The sequence below is a fragment of the Protopterus annectens genome, chromosome 9.part0 (assembly GCF_019279795.1).
Source record: "Protopterus annectens isolate FY-2018-M chromosome 9.part0, PAN1.0, whole genome shotgun sequence".
NCBI lineage: Eukaryota > Metazoa > Chordata > Ceratodontiformes > Protopteridae > Protopterus > Protopterus annectens.
In genome coordinates this window covers 684,488,006-684,513,181 of record NC_056743.1, presented here as the reverse complement: position 1 = coordinate 684,513,181, position 25,176 = coordinate 684,488,006, and the positions used below count along the sequence as shown (strand labels likewise).

The 25,176-nt window shown below is 38.1% G+C and overlaps 1 protein-coding gene across 2 annotated transcripts in view; it reads right to left on the bottom strand.

The window, feature by feature from the left end:
* Window positions 1–25,176, bottom strand: part of CCHCR1 (coiled-coil alpha-helical rod protein 1) — a 673,784-nt gene that overhangs the window by 545,173 nt on the left and 103,435 nt on the right. For both annotated transcript variants that reach the window (XM_044083293.1, XM_044083292.1), the window contains exons 3-4: window positions 13,362–13,938; window positions 11,574–11,749 (exon numbers count right to left, since the gene is read on the bottom strand). In XM_044083293.1, the coding sequence (XP_043939228.1) occupies window positions 11,574–11,749; window positions 13,362–13,938 (753 nt within the window). The remainder of the gene's footprint in view (window positions 1–11,573; window positions 11,750–13,361; window positions 13,939–25,176) is intronic.

Sequence of the window (25,176 nt, the reverse complement as noted above, 5' to 3'; positions counted from 1 at the left end):
GAAGCATTATTTCCTTTAGTAGTAAGAAGAATGTCATCTGTGAACAACTAGATTTTAGAGATCAAATCATGACTTAATTTAAAGCTCTCAATATCTGGATTCGTCCTCATGAAATTAGCTAATGGCTCCATTACAAGAGTAAAAAGTAAAGGAGACAATGGACAACCCTGCTTAGTCCCTTTGAGTATTTGTATGTTCTGGGAAGTGTAAGTACCTATTTTGATACAAGCTTGACATCGTCTATAAAGGTGAGTGATAAGTTGTATAAAGTTATTACAGAAATTTAATTATTCCAAAATAAAAAAAAGATAATCTCAGTTAACAGAATTAAAAGCACAGTTTACATCCAAGCTTATTAGAGTTAAATTCTCCTTTAAGATCTTATCAGAATAATTTATGGTTAATACTCTCTTAACATTGTCATTTGTATTCCTGTTTAAAATAAAACCTGTTTGGTCTTCATTAACCAAACCTGGGAGAAATTTTTTTAACCTATCAGCATAAATAGACAAACATTTTGTAATCAACATTTAAAAGAGAGATTGGTCTGTATGATGAACATTTAGTAGGGCCCTTATTAGCCTTTAGTATAGGTGAAATGAGAGTATATTTCCAAGAAGTCGGAATATTGGCCAGGTCTTGGCACATAGAAAAAACTTTGTGTAATAAACTTAGAGCTTCTTTGGGCATTATTTTATAAATTTCAGGAATAATTCTGTCATTGCCTGGAGCTTTATTTTGTTTTAAAATATTAATTTGATTCTGAATTTCAGCCATTGAAATTGGTTTGTCTAAAGATTTGACTTGTAATTTTGATAATTTATTTTTGGTATATTTTTTAACAAATGATCTAACTACTTCCTTAGAGTCTACTGTACTTGGTTTCTGATTAATTTTATTAAAATATTCTCTGAATTCCACCAATATATCTGCTAGATCTGTAACATTTTCTTTTTTTTTTTGGGGGGGGGGGTACATCTCTTTGATATGGTTAAGTTTACTAAGCCTTTTCATCTTATTAGCTAAATTATTTAATGACTTGGGGATAACAGAGACATTTATGAATTTAAACCTCTCTAAGTTAATCATAGTCTTGTGATTTAAAACTCCTAAATATTTACTGTTTAACAAATTCATTTCTACTTCTTTTTTTAAAAAGAAAGTTAAAACAAGCTGCTAACCAACTCAGTAAATGCTTCGTTCCCCAGATAAAAATAAACAGCATAAAAAAAAACGAAGTACTGAAACGAAGCAACCAGGCAGTCTCTCATTGATATAAAACCAATAAAATTTATTTTGAACAGATGAGCGCTTTTGCTAAAAAGCTTCTTCAGATCAAAGAACAGTTTAACACTAATGAATTTCATTTATATATAAAAATTCAAATAGTTTTCAACCAATCACAATCATCACTACAATTAGGTCTTAAAGTTGTATCACTATAAGCAAATGCTTTCCTTATTTTCTAAAATATATGTATAAAAATACATATATAATACCAAAAATACACACACATAATAATAATAATAATAATAATAATAAAAGTATATATATATTCATACGTTTTATGCACATATATACTGTGTCAGACTTCTAAAAACATACAAATGATGTCTCAGACTTCATAGACATTATAAAAAATATAAATAAATAATGATGAATATGAAAAGGAATTAATAAATCAGTGACCAATATAGACATCTATATATGGAAAATTTTTTGATGAGAATTATTTCAGTGAGAGTCATTTGTCATATCTATCTTGAACTCTTCATGGCAGATATATGCAAATAAACCCATTAATTTTATAAATGAGTTAAACTCATAGACATTATATATATATATATATATATATATATATATATATATATATATATATATATATATATATATACACACATAAATAATTATATATAGGGTTCCTTTAAAACATTAATACATAAATACAAAGCAATATCTCTATATGAAGTATTTTATTTTATACAAAATAACAGATACTTGCAAGTTATTATTCAAAGTAGTCAATTGTTTTCCTCAGATTACTAAGTAGTAACAGCTAGGCATATATTCACTTAATGTTTCTATGCTTATTTAGTAGCAGTTTTATTGTGGCACGTTCATTTAGGCCACTACCTCTGTCAGCCCTTAGTGTAATTATCCAGTTATTTTCTCTATATTCTGTATGATTCTTAATACCTCCTTGTCGCATGCTAGTAGAAATAACCTCTAATGCTCTAAATGTAAATGTATGTAATATGTATGTATGTTTAGTTAGTTTGTGTTTCAGATGACTCTGATGATGCCATGTTGAATGGTGAAAGCGCTAAGTCTTGTGATAATAAATTTATTTAAACCAGTTTTCCGAGCTTCGGTGTTTGGTGGTGCAGTGGTCGTTCACATTTTGTTTTTATCAGTTTGACCCTGTCTTGGGTTAATTGGATTGTGTGTTTTTGTAAATGCATGTGTATCTCCTGAACGTGCAACGTGTTCAGCTAGTGCATTATGTTCAGAGCCTTTTTTAATGTGATAAGTATGTTCTCTTATTCTATCTTTAAACTGTCGATTTGTCTTCCCTAAATAAAAGGAATGACAAATTTGGCACTCAGCTATCTACACTAAATTGCACATTCTACATGTTGCTTTAGCCTTCCTAGTAAATTCCTTCTGTGAGTCAGGGTGGAAGTTGTAGATGTATCAATATATTCGCAGAAGTTACAATCACCACATGGAGTAGTGGACCATTCTTCTTTATCATTTCTATTTTGCTGATAACATAGAAGTCTTTTTAAATTTTTTCTATTTTTATACAGGAAATAAGGTCTTTCGCCCACTAACTTTTTAATTTTAGGATCCACCTGTAGAATTGCCCAGTTCTTATTAAATATTTCTATAAGCTTACTATTGTCCGATGTATAATTTTTATTTATTTTTTATTTTTTTATTTAACATTTGTTGACCGGGAATGTTCGACTAGGTTCCACAGAACCTGTTTTCAGCGGAGGCCCGGGGAGAAATGCTCCAGATGCATGTCTTTGGAATGAAATAATACATCGGAACTTCAGTTATAGTGGGTTTTTTATTTCTACATGCAGATTTTTGTTTACTACTGGTCCAAAATATGGGGCTGCTATGTTTTTACGTAAAGCTGAAATATCTTGTAAATTGGCTGAAATTTCCTCTTGTGTATACCCTCTATGCAAAAGTTTTTTATTCAGATCATTCATTTCCTTGTCAAAGCATTCCTCTAGCCTATTAAGTCTCGATGTTCTAAGTCCTTGTCCCCTGATCAAATTTTTTTCTTTACTTCTTTTTTATTTTTTTTTTATACATTTGGTTGAGTAATTTTAAATTGTCAAGTTTCTTTTGTATCTCAATTAATTCTTTGTCCGAGTGCTTTTTTTCTTGACATACCAACTAGTAATTCTCTCATATAAGTAGGCTTTTAGCACATCCCATATGTATATCTCAGAAGTATCAAAGGTACTGCTAAACTTAATGAAACTTTGGATTTCTGAAGTAAGAAAGTCTTTAAAATCTTTTAGTTTGGTTATGTAGGCAGTGATTCTATTTATTTGTACATAATAATTTGTACTGATTAGTACCTCAAAGGATATAGCATTATAGTCTGAGAGGGGACATGAAATTACTTTAACCTTACTCAAACTATTAATCAACTCATATGAAACATATAGTCTATCGATTCTGGAATGTGTGACATGCCTGTGTGAAAAAGAGATTCTGGATCGGAATAGTCATTAATATGTCTACTATGATATGCATTAGTGAAATCTTTCAAATGTGTGGCTGAAGATAAAATTCTCCTTTTCCTAGAAGCATTAGAATCCTCATCTGTTAAAATACAATTAAAATCCCCCACCAGAATAATGTTTCCTTTAGATACTAGTACAATCTGATTTAAATGTTGTTTCACAGTGTTAGCCCCGATTTCTAGAATCCAGTAGATATCACAGTAAGTATCTTCCTGTTAAGTTGTACTGTAACAGAACAAAACATACCCTTGTTGTCTTTATATGTATCAGTAATTCTAGTAATGAGTAAGGCGTTATTCCATAGAATAGCTACTCCTCTTTTCTTTTGGGAATGGTGAAAACTAGATAACATGGAGTAATGTCTAGTGTTTCATACCTCTCAACGTGCCCGCTCATGAAATCTAAAGTAAATCAAAACAACGATGACAGAACCTGCAGATCAGACTCAGTTTGCAAACATCACTCTAGTTCATGCAGAAAGGCAATAGACCAACAGGTTTCATATCAATGTGCATCTTCCAAAGAACAAGAAAAAAATAACACCTGCATGTAGTAACACCATTCTCTGACTGAAATTTACCTTGACCTACCAAAACCCCCCCACAAAACTGCAAGTCACAAGTAACATTTGAATATCACATATTTGTAAGAACAACTAACCCTTCCTTAATCTATACAGTCACTACGCTACAGACCTTCAGTTAACAAGAAGATTTAACATAATGAACCTCCACTAAAAGTAAGTTAGACGCAACAGCAAAATAAAATAAAAGGAGGTATACATACATAAAAAAAGTAATTTAAAGTTTCCTTCTGTGTTATAGAATGACATTGCTTTATCTTCATTTCAATATTCCTTCCAAGTTGCTTGTAGTTAGGTCAAAGTTTGAGATGCACTTCTTGTTTGTTCCATACACACACAAGTTCTGTACAAGACATTTCAATGCTCTATATGGCTCGTGACTTAACTCTTCACAAACCAAAAGTAGAAAAAAATGACATTCTAGCGGGAAACAAATTGTGTTAATTATATCACGGAGATGTAATGAGCTTGAGACTGCAATGGTAAACTGAATAAACAAAAAGCTGAAACAGAATATCGGATTAATCTCATTAAATCATGAGACTTGCAAACAAGTATAACAGAAACAACAATGTTAATAAGACAGTCAAAATAAGCCAAAAAAAAAAAAAAGTTAACCTACAAAAAAACACTCCTTTTTACCTTTTTGTATGACACCACATCGCACTGATTTTGTACAAAAAAAAAGCTATTAAAAGCACCCATAGATCACTTTCTCGGTTCCAAAAGCAGAAGTTACCAAGATAAATTAAAAAGTTCTTCTTTTCTAGCTAAAGAAATAAAAGGAGAAAAAAATAAGATTAATTAAAAGGTCAGTTATCTTTCAATTTCTTCTTTTTATCAGTTGATGTCCAGGCATTATTTTCTGCAACTCTCTTCAGAGACAAATTAGCCCATTCCATATCTTCAATTTTGTCTAAGAAAAAGTTTTGCTTCGAAAGTGTTAAATCCTTCAGCAAGAAATACTTTCAGTCTAGCAGGAAACAAAAGATGAGCTCTTATTTGTTTTTTTTAAGTTCTCTGATCAAAGGCAAAAAATGTTTCCTTTTTGAAATAGCAGCCGAATAATCATTGTCAAAACGAATGGTATTGTCGTTTATTTTAATTGGTGATTTAGATCATGCAGACTTAAGGACAAGTTCTTTATCCTGGGTAGAAAGGAATTTTACTATTACAGATTTAGCTGAAATGTTATTTTTAGAGGAGGATGAAGCAAGGTATCCATGCACTCTTTCAATACCATAAGATAAAGCCTCAGGAAGATCTAAAACTTTAGGCAGCCAAGTTAAAAAAATTCACCAAGCTATTACCTTCAATATTGTATGGAAGCCCAAAAATTCTTATATTATTCCTGTGTGACCTATTTTCCAGATCATCAATTTTATGCTGACGTATTCTGCTTCAATAAAAATTCAATATTATTCTCTCCTTCATGTAAACTTCCTTCTATGTCATTCAGTGTCTGTTCAATACCGGTAATCTGTGACTTCTGTAGTTGTAAATCTTCACGTATCAGTTCCATCTGCTTTGAACACTTCTCCTTAAAGTGGTCTAATTTTGTATCCATTCTATCTAATTTCAGTGACAACTCCTGGATATTTGTTTGTAGAGACTGAAGTTCCTTTTTAAGTGCAGAACCCTGAAAATTAGCCTTGGAGAAGCTCATCTTTTAGTCAGGATGATGATAAGAAATTATCAAATTTCTGTTTAACAGGAAAAGTTAAAAAAAATGTATAAATTTTTTTCTTACAATCCTAGGAGACACTTATAGGTATCATATACTGTACAAAATCCTGCTAGGATTGTTTATATTAATAAATCCTTGATATAGTAAAAAGAACACCAACCACGTAACAGGATTCTGGAGGCTGGCAGTGAAGAATCACTCGTCGTTTGTAAAATAAATTATTTAATAACAAATTCCACGATATACAGATATAAAAATACAGAAGTTTAGCGCTTTCAACTGTGATATACAGTCTTCTTCAGAACAATTTCTTAAACATAAATCCCTGATTATATACTCTACCATTTTTAACATGATTGAATAATTGTTCTTATTGCCGCCAAAAACTTTAAAGACATACCTTCCAACATATAAAATTACTACTGTTGTGAAAACACATTAACAGCCTATTTGTTAAAACACATTTATCATAACATGTATATTATATATAAAATACAAAATTTAAGAGGTATAATCATACTAAAATATAATTCAATAAAAACATAACATTCAATAAACATATATCCCATGTGCTTTACAGTCTTCAGTTGTGTGCCACATCTGAATCAAACGTACTAAAATATATATATTAAACTGGTACGTTATATGACTCTTGTAAACTGTGTGTTTGTATGCCATCACATAGAAAATAATAGTTACTGAATCAATATTCCCCAGAATCTAACTGTATCTCATGTCCTAAACATTATATATAAAAACTAGTTGCTATTACACCATGCATAAATTCTAAAAATAAGAAGTAAACTAACCTAACACTGATAATCAAGGGTCCACTACTGTTCATATAACACTCAAGCGGCTCATTACTCTAGTTTTTTACATAAGGGCTAAGAATGGTTTAATGCTGATAAAATCATTAAGTCCAGGTTTTCTTGTAGAATCTGTCAAAATCTGCCATCTACTCTCCCTTGCTGCCAACTCCATTTTCCAATTCCTCCCCAGGGGTGTAATGGAAATCTGGTCAATGATAGCAAATAGGAAACTGTGCTCACTCCCATGATCCAAAATGTGTCTATATAAGGCATTTTTGGTGTCGTATTTCTGTATCCTATATAGATGTTCATACACCCGTTTTTTTAGTTGTCTTTCCGTTTTACCAATATAATGGGCATTACACTGTGTACAGTTAGCTATATAGACTACCCCTTTTGAACCACAGTTGCCTGTCCTACATTGTATTAGCGTATGATTGATGTCACCCAACCTGATACATTTGGCTGTATTAATATACTTACACTGCTTACATCTCCCACATTTGGTGGTTCCTTTTTGTACCTCTTCCTTACCCTTTCCATGACTTGCTCTCTCCAGTAGTCGTTTAACATTGGGCGCTGTTTTATAAACACATTTGGGAAATCTACCCCAAATTTGATCTTTATCCATAGAAGCTATTACTTCCCAGTGTTTCTCAAGGATTTCTTTAACCAAATATGTGAGGGGTGTGTATGTCGGTACACACACTCTTCCATAGGTGTCATTCGGTCTTTTTATCCTCATATCCATATTATAACAACCCAACAATGGTGAATATTTGTGCCCCCATTCACTTGCCACATATCTTATTACATCATTAACCATATTCTCTGGATAGGCACGATCTAAGAATAGATTTTTAATATAACTAAGCTCTACCTCCATAGTGCCTTTTACAGATGACATCCTTGTGGCACGAATACATTGCCCTTTTATAATATTTTTAAAGACGTGAGGGGGGTGGTTGCTGGTGAAATGTATGTAGTCGTTCGAAAAAGTGGGCTTCCTATATATCTTTGAGATAAAACCCTCATCATTGTGACTTAATAATATGTCCAAATATGTTGTTTCGGTTTTACTGTAGCTATAAGTAAATTTTAAGAAATCAGTGGTGTTGTTGATATACACCATAAATTCTTCAAGTTTTTCCACTGAACCATTCCACAAAATGAAAATATCATCCAGGTATCTTGCATAGTATGTTATGTTGGAATAGAATGCACTATTAAATACATGTTCCGACTCCCAACCTAGCATGACCAGGTTTGCGAATATGGGAGCACAAGCTGCTCCCATTGCCACTCCCTTGGTTTGTTTAAAATATTCTCCCTGGAATGATATATAATTGTGGTCCAACACAAGTCCCATCATATCACATATTAGGTTAATCTTATCCCATGTAAAACCTGAATGCTTCCTGAGACTGTCTGCAAACAGTTCCAAACCTTCATCCTTAGGAATGCTGGAAAATAAATCCTGGACGTCTATGGTAAGATAAGTTACATTAGAATGCCATTTATCCTTGGTTAAGTCACCCAAAAATTTCCAGGAATCTTTCATAATGTGGGGGATGGATATATATATATATATATATATATATATATATATATATATATATATATAAATATCTTTCAGCCATCTATCTATTAATTTACCTATATTAAAGGTTTTGGAATGGGAGCCAGATACAATTGGTCTGAAAGGGGGTTTCTCCAATGATTTGTGGATCTTTGGTATTCCCACCATTTTGGCCAGAACTGGGTGGTCCACCTTTAAGAATGAATAAGTGTCATTACATATCCTATTATCAATCAAATATTCTTCTATAACCAAATCTATTCTCTTGTGCCCAATATTAATCTGGTTGATAGAAATGTTCTCATAATTTCCGGACTCATAAAAAAGATTATGTAAGACATCGTTATATTCGTTGGTATAAAAAATAACTGCCCCACCACCCTTATCGGGCTTCATAATCCTAATGTCCTTATTGCACATGAGTTTGGATAATGCTTCCCTTTCTGATGTTGAAAGATTGTCGTTATAGGAGTTTTTAACCTTCCTTAAATTCTTAAATGTCCAATATATATCATTGCATACCTGTTTCTCAAAATTCAATATATGTGGATTATAATCAGGAATATAGGTACTTTTCTTAATAAGATCCGTTCCAGCTATACCAATAGGTCCCTTCACATTGGTCTTGTTGTTATCAAACTGTGCAGCCAGATTAAGTCTCCTACAAAACATCTTAACCTCCTTGATACTATCCACTAAATTTAAACCAGTTACTGGAATGTACTTCATGCCCTTACTCAAAAGCGAAACCATTTCGAAGTTAACAGCCACATCTGTATAATTATATACTTTAAACCCATCATATGCAATTATCTTAGGTCGTTCATTATCTGTATTATTTTCATAAGTAACTCTTCCTGTATTATTGTGTATACTGTTGTCTATCTTATACACGTACTGTAAATTGCACCCTTCAACTTCTATAGGGTCATCCAGCTTAGGCCTATTAATTAACACCCTTTTTACCCTATTAAATGATGTAAAAAGCTGTTCGCTGCCACTTAGCGTTGCATCTTTTACCATTGCCTGTTGGTATTTCGTGCTGGAAAGAATCTTCCCCCCTGAAAATTTTCCTCCCTATAGTTTGTTTTTGAAGGTTTTCTCCTGGGTTGATTGTTATTATTGTCATTCATATGGTCCCTATATGCAGGCCACACATATGCCCGATTATTCTTATATAATTCCAAGTCTCGCGTAATTTTTCTGTTTTTCCTTTCCACTATACTATGAATTTTGTTTGCAGCTACTGTATACTGTTTCATATATAATTCCTTCCACATATCATATTCTTTATGGTTTGTAATAAAAATATTTAAATTTTCCAGTTCATTGGCCAACTTAATAAGTTTTCCATCCAAATATTTGATTACTGTTCTAATGAATGCATAGCCAAAACTATCAAACAGTTCGTTAAAGTCCCTGATAGTATCAGCTCCATATCCAATCCCCAAAGGTAATTTGAAAAATCTCATACCCTTGGGTACGATCTTTAATTTAAGACACTTAGCTAAATAGCTGCAATCCAATTTGGTATTTTTGTATGCTATAAGTTTCTTACCAAAATCATATATTGAATCCTTCACAGAATTATATGTCATACCCACATTATTATGTTTTTTAGTAACAAATCCAGCATCTGCTTCACAAAAAACAAAACTGTCGTCTAAAAATTGTACCATCAGTTGTTCTTCGGTACATCCCCCTGTATCACATTTATTACTATTGCTGCTGGTTTTACAATCTTTATCATGCCTATTTTGATACAAAAAAGTTTTAGATCGACATGGGCTTGAAAATTCATGTGTGCTAGTCTGAATAACAGTACCTTTAGAGGCCGGCATGGCCCTAGATTTTCCATTACCATACGTTTTAACTGCAGGATACTCCTTCGGGCGTGCTCTATTGTATATTTTCTCTTGCCGGGCCCTGCTAAAACTAAAATCAAAAGTGAAGTCCTGTTCCAAAGTGTTACATGGATGCTCTCCAGGTAAATGGCCATCCCCGTGACTGGTTAAATCTAATCCATCCGTACCATTCCCTTTCCGTTTATCCGTCAAGTCCACAATGGTGTCTAAATTGCGGTTTGACTTAAAACCGCCATCGGTACCTCTAAATACCTTCGGGAAACCACGGTCTGGTGTCCGCAATAGATCGCATTCGAACTGTCCTGGCGATGATTCAAGTGCAACGGCACAACGTTCGTTACGTTGATCTATAATCCCCACTTCCTCTGGAATACATACGTCCACATCCTCCGTTATGGATCCTTCCACTGAATGGACCGGCTTTCCTTTTGTAACGTTAACAGTTACCAACCCGGTAACTAACTCCAACAGTCTACGCACCTCTCCTTGCAAGGATGTTAGATCAGCTCTTATAAGAGCTATTTCATCCTTTGACGGTGTAATAGTAGGTGATTCCTCTAAGTCAGCCATCCAAAAATTGACTTGATATAGTAAAAAGAACACCAACCACGTAACAGGATTCTGGAGGCTGGCAGTGAAGAATCACTCGTCGTTTGTAAAATAAATTATTTAATAACAAATTCCACGATATACAGATATAAAAATACAGAAGTTTAGCGCTTTCAACTGTGATATACAGTCTTCTTCAGAACAATTTCTTAAACATAAATCCCTGATTATATACTCTACCATTTTTAACATGATTGAATAATTGTTCTTATTGCCGCCAAAAACTTTAAAGACATACCTTCCAACATATAAAATTACTACTGTTGTGAAAACACATTAACAGCCTATTTGTTAAAACACATTTATCATAACATGTATATTATATATAAAATACAAAATTTAAGAGGTATAATCATACTAAAATGTAATTCATCATATTAATAAATCCTGTCAGAGATCTTTGAAGTGGCAGAGCTGAAAAAAACTGCTGTTAACTGGAACACCTACTGGCCACACCCCTAAGTAGGCTAGTTTCTAAAGATAAACAATTGTTGGTGAGTCAAGTTACTGAGTAACCCAAAGAATTAAACAAAAAAAAAACACTGGAAAGGAAGAATAAGAGGAAATAAAAAACAAATCCTTGTGTCTGCCACCTGAAGAAGAATCAATGAATGAAAAAATAATTAATTTGTCCAATATTTACTGAGTTTAAATGTGGATGCACCTACTTTAGTTTCTCTTGAAGACCCTCTTTCTCCGCACTAGCTAAGTGAAGTGCCTCCTTCAGAGAGGTCACCTCCACATGTCGTATCTCCTGGTTTTTCTTCAGTTCTTCCCTCAAGTTTGCTGCTGCTTGGTGCAGAACACCTATTTCTTTCTTGTGAGCTTCAGACAGCTGTAATACCTGTGCAAAGGAATAAAGTCATGTTGATGATCAAGCAGGAAACAAAGTTTGAATAAAATCATATACCTACCCCCTCCTTACCACATGGAATGAAGTAAATTTCATTCCCCTTACCTCATTAAATAAGTACCTCAACAACAGCTAGCATCTCCTCATCTAATTGCAAATTGTCTAAAGAAAATGAGATCACCTGCAAAGTGCAACATGGAATGAAGGTAGCTGAACATGTTCACTTTATCATATTACGTATCTTAATACCAAATAAAGATTACATAGATTATTCAATAAATGGGATACGCAATAAATTTTATATGACACAGTGGTCACAGTTGATTTGGACAAAACCACAACCTAGAAATCTCAACACTGCAGGAGTGCAATTCTGAATGATGAGATGCTCACATATTTCAAATCCTTGTATATTTAATACTGCAAGTGAGCTGTTAGAAGCCAGCTCTTTTACGGTGTAGCTTTATGTGCTACATCACTGAAAGCGTCACTTTGGTGCAGTAATGATGTTTCTGTGGGGAGAGCTCCACATATATAGGTTTTGTAGTGTACTGTTCCAGCTAACAGCCTGAATGTAACTTTAAATGTTTATATACAATTATTGCCAATCTCTTGCTAGAATATCAAATTAGCAGTCCTGACCAAAATGGTTTTGATTATTCTGGCACTTTAATTCCACAGCAGAATCTTAGCAATTAACACTTTTTAAAGCAGTTAAGGGAACTGGTTCATTTAACTGAACACAGCTTTAGTGAGTGCAGTTTCACTACACAAATTGTCTGAAATGGTGCATGTCAAACTATTTTACATAAACATTAAATGTTTTATGATGAGGCATGCACAAACCATAAAAATATAACCAGATTAAAGGTCAATCCACTTTGAGGGAATGCCTTTAATTTGGCTGTGCTCAGGCAGCCATAACATAACTGTCTCAGAAAGACAGCAAGCTAATAAACGTGGCTTAAATGAAGTAGCCTGGTTCCATTGCTGATGTTTGCTTGTATGCTTTCCATGCTGGTCCATTTAAAACTGCCACTGTGTACCCTTGCAGCAAATCCCTTTCTAGAATACTGTGGGCCCAACAATGCCCCCTCAGACTCTGGTCATGACCACTCAGTACTGCCCTCCCAATCCCACCAAGCCTCCAGTGTTTCCTCAATTTAAAACTGTGCATGATCAGGTGAATCTTTAGCTGACCCTGAGGGACTTGGCCATAGTGGACCTCATAGCGGGCCATGGCTTGTGAAGCCGATTTACTGAAAGTATTTTGACAGAAGACTGCTGAATGTCTGAGTCTTCAGCATGTAATAATAAAAAAAAAAAAAGTCCCAAGCCCATCTTTTGTTTTCTCTTACTCTCAACACTGTATGATGCAAGGTATCTCATCATTGTTTGTCCTGCCTTAAAATGCACAGTGCACACTTAACATCTGCACTTAGCCACTGCCAGTGCTGTTGGTTCCCAAACACTGAAGAAGACGAGGTGTTGAAGACACTTTAATCGATCCTTCCCGTCCTCTCAACTTAGACTCAAGTATTGCAGTGAAATCCAACATCTTTGCACCAATATGCCTAACTTGCTTTCAGAATTTCATGTTCACCTCTTGCTGGTGCTGCCTCTCTGCTTCCTGTAACTGCTCCTGAAGGCTGTAAGTGAGCTTCTGACCATTCCTGTCCATCTTCTCAATAGCAGCCTTGTGTTTCTCCTGTAAATTTGCCAGTTCTTCCTTGTATTTTTCTGTTAAATGCACAAGTTCTCCTCTCAGTGCCTCAGTCCTTGACCGAGCCTGCTCTCTTTCCTCTACCAGACATGCTTCCAGTCTTTTAACTTCACTCTGCCACTTTATTTGCAGTTTTTCTTGCTGACTTTCCTGCTGAGATTTCAACTTTTCTACCTCAGTCTGGTGGAGCAGCAGGGACTTCTCAGCCTCCAGGTCATGCTGTAATCGGACCTGGCACAGTTCAGCCTGCAGATCCCGCACATTAGCCTGAAGGTGTATGATTGTAGCATCCCGCTCTTTTATCTCTGATGCCTGCTGGTTGTTGGAGGACTTTAACAGCTTCAGCTCAGCATCCAGACTGTGAATATCCCGGATATGTTGGGAAATTATTTCAGCCTGCTTGAAAATCTCTTGGGCATGCTTACAACATATACTTTCACCTTCATGATCATGGGATCTACAGAAAAGATAAAACAAAACAATTAACACCTTTACACTTTTCTCAGCCAGTCATATTAACATGAACATACTATATATTTATGCATGCATATACAGAAAAACATACAAATATACACAAAACACAATTTCTAACAGCTTGTATGTTTTGGCATTTAGATAGTCAACAAATTAACTACATGAAGCATATGAATATATACAACTTTCAATGACAAAGCCAGAAATTTACACAGTGTAATATGTTCTGTTCCTGCTGTCTAAGCATGCCTAAGCTGCATGAGGCACCAAGCTACCTAAGGAGAAAAAAAATAGTTAAATTTGTTGAGAAATAACACAGCTTGAAAACTGTGAAAAAAAAGAGTTCACCTAATGTCTAACGTAAAGAAGTATTTGTTTGTCAGTATATCTGAAGCTTTAAATATAATGAAAACATGATCTTCTGCAGGATGGGGCAAGGAGACAGCTGACTAATAAAATGTACATTTTAAAAATACGAAAAAAGTAAGCAACACAAAAATTACACTTCAATGAAGATAGGACAAATCAATTTCCTATGCAGCCAGCTTACAGAAGGGAAAGTTCACAACTGTCAAAAATTAAACCGTAAACATCCAGTCATATCTAGGCTTGAAAATGTCAAAGAATGTGGCAGTAAAAACATACCCCCGGATTTAATAAACTCCGCGTAGGAATAGTGTAACTTCTACATGGAGTGTAAGGTACACTACTGAGGGACAGCCATGTACAATGTTACTGAATAAGTGCTAAGGGTGTGTTAAAGTGATCGCAGATGTGTCACACATCCCCTGCACTGTGAAAGTTCCATATGGCACTACAATATGAAAGAAAGTGTCCTTGGACACTTATTTATATATGTAGTTATGTATTTCACACAGGGGGTGTGTTACAGTGTCTGTAACACACCCCTTGCACTGTGAAAGTGCCGTACGACACTTAAAGATTAAAGAAAGTGTCCTTGGACACTTATGAATTTTACTTTCTGTATGTCACACAGGGTGTGTGTTACAGTGTCCATAACACACACCCTGTACTGTCCGAGTGCCGTACATCATGGAAATAATGTCCAAATTTGATTTTCTCTTTTATGTTTATTGTTTTTTCTTTTCTTTTTTTATTTCAAGTTTAAGCATAGCTGAGCATGTTTGCATAGTGCGTTGCTCAGCAGTGCTTAAACGTAACAAAAAGATAAACAGAAATGTATAGCTGAAATCTTCACAGCTGAGTTAGCTGAATGGTTAGTCACGGGTTGGTGTACAGTAGGTGCACAGTTCGAATACCAAGACAGGCCATTCAGCTTTTACATCGGAAAGCATTTCAATTTATATGTCTATTTTTTTTTGCCCTAGGTATTGATATTTGTCAACCAGGTTAGTCCAGCTGGTCCAGAATCCCAGTGTCAGTGGATATAGGAGGTGAAAAGCCCCAGTTAAACGCAAGTGTCCAATACAGTTCAGTCACTCACTAAGATACAGTATTTAAAGTAAAATATAAACATTTAACAATAAAGTATCAATAATTAGTAATTAATGTCAATATATATTTATGTTATCATGTAGAACTCGTTTACCCTTAGCTAAACCATGATAAGCAGTGCTGAGCCAAGCTAAGCAATGGTTAAACAGGACCTGTCTGAGCAATACTTAGCAGCGCTTAGCCAGTTTGAGCATTGCTAAGCAGTCTCACTGTAAGCAGTCCTCAGCTGAGCTAATTGGAGTTGCGCACCGCTAAGCACTGCTAAGCATTTGCCACTTTAAGCACTGCTCAACTTAGTGGGTTTGCACACTGCTAAGCTTTGCTTAGGAGCTGGAGAGGCAGCGTGCTTCCGGGTGCAGCACCAGGGCATGTTGTAGTCCAGGGTCATGGTTGGACTCCTAGTTAAGGACTATGATGCCAGATTGCTGCAGGGCCAGTACCAGGGCTCTAAATACAAGTCTGAGGACTGGGACCGTCTGGCATGTGAGCTCACTAACGCCACTGGTGAGCAGGTGCATCATCATTATAATGACCTGAAGCGGAGGAAGGGGGTGCTCTTGGCCCAATGGATCCAAGATGCTTGGGCCCAGAATGCCCCAAAAAGTTTCTAAGTATAGCAACTGGTGATTTATCAAATTGTACTATGAATATCTGCTAGACAAGTACGCATAATTATGTTTTTTTCCACCTACAGCTGCAGAGGAGCAGGCTCACAACGTGGAGGCTGTGCCAAAGTGTGGTGAGTACAGATCTATCTTGCAATCTATAGTACAATAAATAAGAAAGAGTATACATTGTTTACTGCCATTAGGTATAGTGTGTTCTGAGTGTACTGTAATAAAATGTGTTCCAGATCCACACTGATATAAGTGAGTAATGCCAGGTACTGTGCAATACAGATGAAGGCATCAAACAAGCTGCTATTGATGAAAGAAAGCTAATATTGTGTAGGAATAACATGCATATACTGTAATAATACTAAGCATCTTATAAAAAAGTACACTGTGACTGAAATCGTGAAGGTAATAACTGACATTCATTCATCAGCTACAGGATATCTAGTACAACTGCATCCAGAACTTTGAATTTAATAGACCACTGTATCATGTCACCCCAATAAAGTTATTCCCACCAGCTGTTGTGTTTAATCTGGTCTGTTGTTCAAGAAATACAATTGTACAGGTGCTCCACAGCAAATATGGCTATGACACCATGAACTGAGAGACATTTTGCTGATAAAGAAGTGTTATACTAAAAGTGTAGATGTGGAGCTGTAAAACAAGATACAATGTAATGTGATATATGTTCTGCACTAAGATCTGAACCTTGAATAGTAATGTGTAATGTGTTATAGTGTATTAACCTTAGGAGTGTCTTCTGTTAAACTTTGCATTTCAGCTCTATATATTCCTGAATGTAGGTACGCTGATGTAGGCAAGTATGAGACTGTAATAGGTGGAGACTGCAAATGTACATCGGTCGGGTATGCAACCCAGCACCCTGCTATGGTCTGTACAGATCACACATATTCACATCCACTAGGGGTTAAATATGTACACCTGCATGCAAACTATTAATACACAGTTCACCAACTATCTCTGTCATAAATGAATCTGATGCATGTATGTGCAACTGTCCCTGCAGTCTTATGTGACAGTCTACTGATATTACCAGGACAGACTTTGTAACCATGTGAGTGTTGGGCACAAATCAGTCAAGCAGGCCACAGTAGTGGCCCAGTAGCTCAATGTAATAAGAAATAGATATGTCGTTCTTTTTTGCACACACAGACCAGGGTTTGAATCCACAGACTGGAACAAACATATATTTATAGTTACAGACAAGTAGTCTGGCTTATTTGTAGAAACTGTCATGCCCTTGTAACGGACATTTTCTCCACTGGGCTCACAGTTAAAGAAATGTTTGTAGTAGCTGTATGAAGGGTATACTAATAAACAGTGTCCAGATGTACTAGTGTGTAAACAGCGGTGCTCAGCAATAAAATGTCATGCAGTAGAGTAGTATTCCAACCGAATTAGATCACTGAAATGTTCTGCTACTGGTACTGCTGTATGCCAGGTGCATGTGTGCAGATAGTCCGAACCCATGCCTACAAATTACAGCAGGTTAAGTATATACGCCATGAACTGTGCCCGATGGATGTTTCTCAAGTGTCACACTGTCACGGCTACTGATCACTGTTGCCATTAACCTTGGACACATATATAATTTCAACTAAAGTATGCCAGTAGCACACACACACACACACACACACACACACACACACACACACACACACATCAGTGCAGGGTCCACCTTGTTACTCATATAGGTTACCCTGACATGTACAAGTCCCCTGTAGTTATGTACCTATACTTCTTACAGCTGGGCCAATACCATTCCATGTTGACAGTCTGAGAAGTATATATGTGCTACAGAAGTTTTAGGGCACATGTAGATGTAAAGTAAGGGCTAGAGTATTGAGCAGTACTGTTGTGAATGTTTTCTCTCCCCCCACCCATTATCTGCACCTCAAATTACTACTGTTATACTACAGGTACGGTTTCATTTCCATGTATATTGTTATGAAAAAAATATGTTGGGCCTTGTTGTATTATGGCTCATATTGTTCAATGGTTGCATACCAACATACCTTGTTGAAATTACACTGTCGCTGGCCTATGGCCATAACTGTTTCTGGCATGCTGTTACAATAATGACTGTTATCCCATTTATGCCCGTGTTCTGTATGTTATGTAATTCTATTGTTCTGGGTTAATTGGAACACCCATGCATGCTGTTATAACCAAGGCTGAAATGTTTTGTCCCTGACTAGCCAATACACTTTGACAAACTTGAGCACTACAGCACATTTGGTTAGGTAGATCCCAGCAGATCCACTTGTCCCGCCTCATCTGACCGCGGCACCGGGTCCCAGCATGTCTGGGACCCAACCTGTAGTTGCCTCCTCCGCTGGTCCTGCACCACCCTCAAGTGGAACCGCCTCTGGGGATGAGGCCCCCCCCGGTGCAGACAGGACCCTGTCACTCGACAACAGTCCCGAGGTATGGTGCGCGCAGGGTCATCCAGTGGGACTTGGATGATCGCCTGACTCAGCTAGAGGGCAGACTGGCGCAACTTGAGGACACAGGCTGGTCCCGATGCCCAGCCCCCAGCATCGCCACCTTTTTGGCCGTGAAGGGGAAGTGGTGACTGCCCATGGGTGGTGCTCTCAGTCCCACTGTTTCCATCTGGGGGCACTTGGTCCTCCGATTCCCAACCACCCTCCTCGTCCAAGTTGTTTGCCACCATGTGTCATACACCGCCCCTGTCTGCTGTCTTGTCTGTCTGCAAATGCAACCTCTCTTACCCAACTTACCCCCCCAAACATACCTATAACCCTTCCCCAACATCCTACTCACCTTAAAAAAAATAAAATAAAAATAAAAGGGCATCTGCCCCCCCCAAACATTTTGTCTCATACATAGCTCTCCATTTCACCTCCACGTACACTGACATCAATCTCCCCATGAATTAATCAACAAATTTATGTCACCCACACCCCTCCCCGTGGGGTGTGAGGGTCTAAATTCCAAATTGTCCACATCCTGCCCAGCTGTTGCTGCACAAGAAATGAAAAGGTATGATCATTTCCTACACCTGTCCTGCACATCCCTAGCTGCCTTTCATAATGTTTTTCCCCCTGCTTGCCCCCATTTCACCACTTTCCTATCATCACTTTTTCTTTTCTTTTTTGGAAACAGCGCAGGTTTAAACTGGGATAAGCGGAGCTAAGCAAAGCTAAGTGGACCTAAGTGCTGCCTGGCATCACTGCGCAGCGTGCAAAACGATGTAAACCCACTTAAAATGGCTTTAAATCACACCATCTCATTCAGGTACTATTCTGCCCAGCAACAAAATAACCAGCCCTGGTCAGTGTCAAACCCAGGACCTTGTGCATTAGAGTGAGAGCAACGCACCACTAGGCCAAACCAGCTCTGGGGAATTAGGGCTGCTTTTGGAAATATATCATGCAGTAGTCATATAACACTAGGGAAAAAAGATACCACTGCCAGGTATTGAACCCAGGACCTTCTGAACTAAAGTCAGAGAAACACACCACTACACCAAGTCAGCTCTAGGGAATTACTGCATTTTTTCTAAATATATTATGCAGTACAGTTATGTAACATTAGGGAAAAAAGATACTGCTGCCAAGTATTGCACACAGGACCTTGTCAACTACAACATAGTGCATTACACCAGTAGGGCAACTGTGCTGTGGAGAACAAGTCATTTTTACAAATGTATCCTGATTGCCAGTGACACACTACTCCTATATATACTGGGGCAAATCACAGTGTAAGTTTTCTAGGGTTACCACCTGCTTCAATTTGCGAGGGACAGTCCCTCTTTGGGCAGTTGTGCCCTGCCAAAAAATTGACAAAATGGCTAATGCCCTCAGAGATAAGGACAAACGTCATCCCTATATGTTATGTAATACTTGCATAAAACAGTTATTCTGTATCTGAAATACCTAAATGTTATCAGAAACAGAATAAGCAACTAAATGCTACAAGAAGAAGGCTTTATTTAGGCAAAAAAGTGAAGTTTTGTCTTTTGTACTGGCCGTGGGTATGTTTTGGCCTACAAAATCTGACGTTTGTACCAAAAATGTCCCAGTTTGGGCATTTGAAGAGGTATCAACCCTAACTTGGGCTGCTGACACAGATAACAAACCAGTACACAGACAAATAAATGTTGCTGCTGGATGTACGGGAGGCCTACAACATCAGGTATCGCTGACAACTGCTACAGACTGTTGCTGAAGGAACACAATTCTGCCCCTACTTATGTCAAGGTTGTCATGAAACCTATTCTGTGTGCTGACATACTGGCAATGCAGTGCACAGTGGGGTTACAAAGCACGACAGATAGCTCAGTGTCACACGCCACACCCATCTGAACAAACATGTCCATGCTAATCATGTGTAACATACTGTATTGCATGGACATATGTCTTACAAATACACCTGACATAACATAATATATTAGAACTATAATATATAACATAATATATATATATACACACTATAACTATTAATATACAATATACATTATTAATTTATATATTCTCTCACATTCCTTGCATGTGTCGCATCTGGACACCCACAGTCTTGGCCCATAGCGCAGTCTGTGGCACAACTACATACATGTCAATATAACATAGGAATAAAGTACAGTTGTGTGCACTTACCATAAATGTAGATGTTGGAGTGTATTCACTGTTGCAGTCATTACATTTGGGATACCCTGCTGGCAGGTTGCACTCAGTCGGCCTGAATTCCAATGTCTTGGGTCCTGTGTCATTTGCTGTGGCCTCTTCCCTGATGTCAGGTCGTCAGGGGTATAAAAGATGCAGCCAACGCCATTTTCTTCAGTTGGTCTTACCCCAGATGTCAGGTGCCCCCAAAAGGGTAGGCTAAAAATATGTAAATAAAACATATATGCACCAAAATAAGCTTTACCTTCATTCATCTATAAGCAAATACACCACCTAGGTTGTATAGATTAGAGAAGTAAAGATAAGTTCCAGCAAAAATAAGGGGGATGGCGGGTGGGTAACCTGGACTGCAACAGTGAATACAATCGAACATCTACATTTATGGTAAGTGTACACAACTGTACTATGTTCTTCGTGTTTCACTGTTGCAGTCATTACATTTGGGTTGAGTCCCAAAGCTATGGTTGGGGGGCTGGAGCTAAACAGCATTAGGAGCGGCTATGAGGCCCTGCAGAACTGCAGTGGCAAAGCCTGCCCTGGATTTAGAGTAAAGAGGCAAATTGTAATGTTTTGTAAAGGTATGCACTGAACTCCAAGTAGCAGCCTCTAAAATGTCTTTGGTTGGTACGCCCCTGAGAAAGGCTGCAGAAGTGGCTGCAGCTCTGGTTGAATGTAGCCTAATGCCCTTGGGCACTGGTTTGTCATGCTGTGAGTAGCAGAAACGAATGCAGTGACCTATCCACTTTGAAACAGCCTGCTTGGAGATAGCCTTTCCTTGCGATGCTGCGGCATATGCCACTAGTAATTGTTCTATCTTTATGAAAACTTTAGTTTTGTCCAAGTAGAATCTAAGTTGTCTGTGTACATCCAAAGAATGCAGAATCTTCTCCCCCTTGTTCTGTGGATTTGGATAAAAAGTTGGCAAATGAATAGTTTGGTTAAGGGCTACACTGGATACCACCTTAGGCATAAATGTAGGGTTTGTTCTCAGAGAGACCCTGTCTGGACAAAAAATTATAAAGGGTTCCACAGCCATGAGAGCCTGTAGCTCTGAAACTCGTCTTGCAGAAGTTATTGCTAGGAGCAGAGCTGTTTTCCAAGATAAGAATTTTATATCCACAGTAGCAGCTGGCTCAAAAGGAGGTAAGACGAGTTTTTCCAAGACATAATTGAGGTCCCATGCAGGTATTGGCGTTCTCCTTGGAGGCCTTAAGTTTTTGGCTCCTCTGAGGTACTGCCTTAATAAATGATGAGAAAAAAGAGTGGCGGCTGTGTATTGTAATGAGACGAAATGGCAGAGGCATGGATTTTAACTGATGAAAAAGATAGGCCTTTGTCCAGCTGAGGAATATTTGGGACAGCTGTATCAGTTCCTTGAGCTTGGTTCCAAGCACAACATCTCTTCCATTTCCCAGCATAGGATTTTCTAGTACTAGGCCTTCTGGCTTCTAAGATGACATCCATCACAGCTTTACTGAGAGGTGTGGTTTGTACGGCTACATTATCCGCCATGCTACCAGGTTTAGGGTCCTGTGTTGGCTGTGCAGAATCTGTTTTGCTGGGACAGTAAATGAGGTATTTGAGGTAAGGTCCAGGCTGGGCATTGGGACAAGTTCCTTAAGCTCGGACACCAGTACTGGCGTGGCCAGTCTGGGGCAATCAGAATCATTTTTGGTTTCTCCTGTCTGACCTTAAGGAGTACCTTGGGGAGTTGAGGCAGGAGAGGAAAGGCATATACTGATAGGTTTGTCCAGTTGAAAGATAAGGCATCCACTTTCCAAGCTTGTCTGTGATAAGTCCTTGTGCAGAATCTTTTTAGTTGATTGTTGTGAGGGGAGGCACATAGATCTATGTCCGGGCGTCCCCATTTCTTTGTTATCATGCTGAAGACTTGTGGATCCAGGTGCCACTCGTGGGGATCCATGAGGTTTCTGCTTAGTTCGTCTGCCAGAGTATTTTCCTTTCTTGGCAGGAATTGTGCCTGCAGATAAACTTGGTAAGTCAATGCTATGTCCCATAAAGCCATGGCTAGTCTGCACAGGGGGTAAGAATGAGTGCCCCCCCCTGCTTGTTTATGTACCACAAGACCGTGGTGTTGTCTGTCTTTATCAGTAGTTGTCCCGGATGAAGTAGGTCCTTGAAGGCGGTCAGGGCATTTTGAACAGCTAGCATCTCTTTTTGATTGATATGTAGATGCTTTTGGTTTGTGGGCTAGGTGCCCTGAATGCCTCTTCCTGCCATGTGTGCCCCCCCCAGGCATAATCTGATGCATCTGTCGTTAGGCTCTGTCTGGCTGGGGGTAGTGAGAATGGCTGTCCCTTGTTTTGATGACAAGCCTTTGCCCACCATCGAAACTCCTGTTGCAGGCAGGGAATGAGAGTAATCATTGTTTCCAGGCTGTGGCAATGTGTCCAGACACTTTTTAGGTACTATTGAATTTTCCTCATATGCAGTCTTGCATATGGTATTAGTAATATGCAGGATGCCATGAAGCCCAAAGCCTGCAGAATTTTTCTTACAGATAACTGGGCCTTTGTTGCCATTTCCTTGAAATAGGTAGTCAGTTGCTTTTGTTTGTCTGGAGTGAGATAAGCCATCTGGGCAGTTGTATTTAAGCTTGCACCCAGGAATATTATCTCTTGAGAGGGTACTAGTTTTGATTTCTTTTTGCTGACTGTGTACCCTAGGCATGTTAAGAGTCTTTTCACAAACTTCAGATGATGAAGTAGAATGTCCTTGTTCTCTGCTTGTATGAGGCAGTCATCCAAGTAAGGATATATTCGTATTCCTCTTTGTCTGCAGTAAGCAATTACTGGTGCCAGGCATTTTGTGAAGACCCTGGGGGCAGTAGACAAGTCAAACGGCAGTGCAGAGAATTGGTAATGCTTTGAGCCAGCCTTGAATCTGAGGTATCTTCTGCATGATTGTCTGATTGGGAGATGCAGGTATGCCTCCTTTAGGTCTAAAGTCACGAGCCAAGCCTTGCTGCCCAGCATGGGCAGAAGTTGCTGCAAGGTCAACATCTTGAATTTTGGTATATCCAGGAAAGTGTTTAGAATAGATAGGTCCAGTATTGGTCTCCATGCTTTGTCCTTTCTGGGTACCAAGAACAGTCTTGAGTAAAATCCTTGTCCCTGCTCTTGCTGTGGCACTTGTTGAATAGCCCTCATGTCCATGAAAGCTGCGACTTGTTTTTGAGCCTCTGCCCATTGATTTTTTGGCAGGTCTGGCCAACCATTTGCCCTTGGCAGGGTATGGAAGTGAAACTTGTAGCCTTGTGGCACTATGTCTAGAACCCATTTGTCATGGGTTATAATGTGCCAATTTTGAGAAAAAAAGTGCTAGTTTTCCCCCTAAGGGTGCTGCCAGAAGATAGGTGCTTGGTGCAGGCAGGGGGAAGTCATTGGGACTGTTTCCTATATGGTTGTGATTTGTCTTCTCCAGCTTTGGAGGTAGAAGCACCCCATTGCTTAGACCTGTAGGAACCTTGCGGCTGTGATCTGCACCTTCGAGGTCTGTCTGAGACTGGAAATGACCAATAAATGTAGGTGGCTGTACCTGTAAGGAATCCTTGACCGTTTGCATAGATTTAGCTTTGTCCTCCATTTTCTTTAACACCTCTTCTGCCTTAACACCAAACAAGGTATCGTATTGTAATGGAGCATCTAATAATTTTGCTTTAACATGATCAGGCAAATTTTGTTCCTTTCACCAAGCATGCCTCCTAATAACAGAACACGTAACAGCAGCCTTGCAGGAGGCCTCCAGAGAATCAAAACCACATTGCAAAGTATGCTTTCCAACTTGTTCTGCTGCATGCAATAAATTTAGAAGTTATGTACCTACCATAACGTTCCATGTTAGTTGTCTTCTCTCGCCTTCTTTCTTGCTGGATGGGTTCGGAGCCGATCCTCGGCTCCGACTCGGCACTTGCTAAGCTCGAGAGTCACTTTTACCAGCTCGAGACAGCCCCATATCCCATGATGCAAGGCGGTATATACCCAGATCTCGTTTGGTACTTATAGGGAAAAACACCTAGCACAAAAAACTTTCCACTAAGGAAAGAAGAGCAATTAGCCTAAACAAAAAAGGGCTATAATGGGAACCCAGATAACTAACTGGCACCCAAAGAAGCAATCTTCCTGACAAGGGAGATCAAAGTCTGTCCAGGCAAGGGGGCAGGAGGGAGGGTCGCAAGAAAGAAGGCGAGAGAAGACAACTAACATGGAACGTTATGGTAGGTACATAACTTCTAGATGTTAAGTTGTCAATCTCGCCTTCATTCTTGCTGGATGGGACCGCGTCCCTAGTACCTCTATCCTGGGTGGCTCAATGGAACAGACTCTTGAGAACCGTAGAACCAAAACTGGCTCTATCCCTGGAGGCCAAATCCAATTTGTAATGAGAAACAAAGGTATGAGGAGTGGCCCAAGTGGCTGCTGCACAAATAGTATCTAAGGG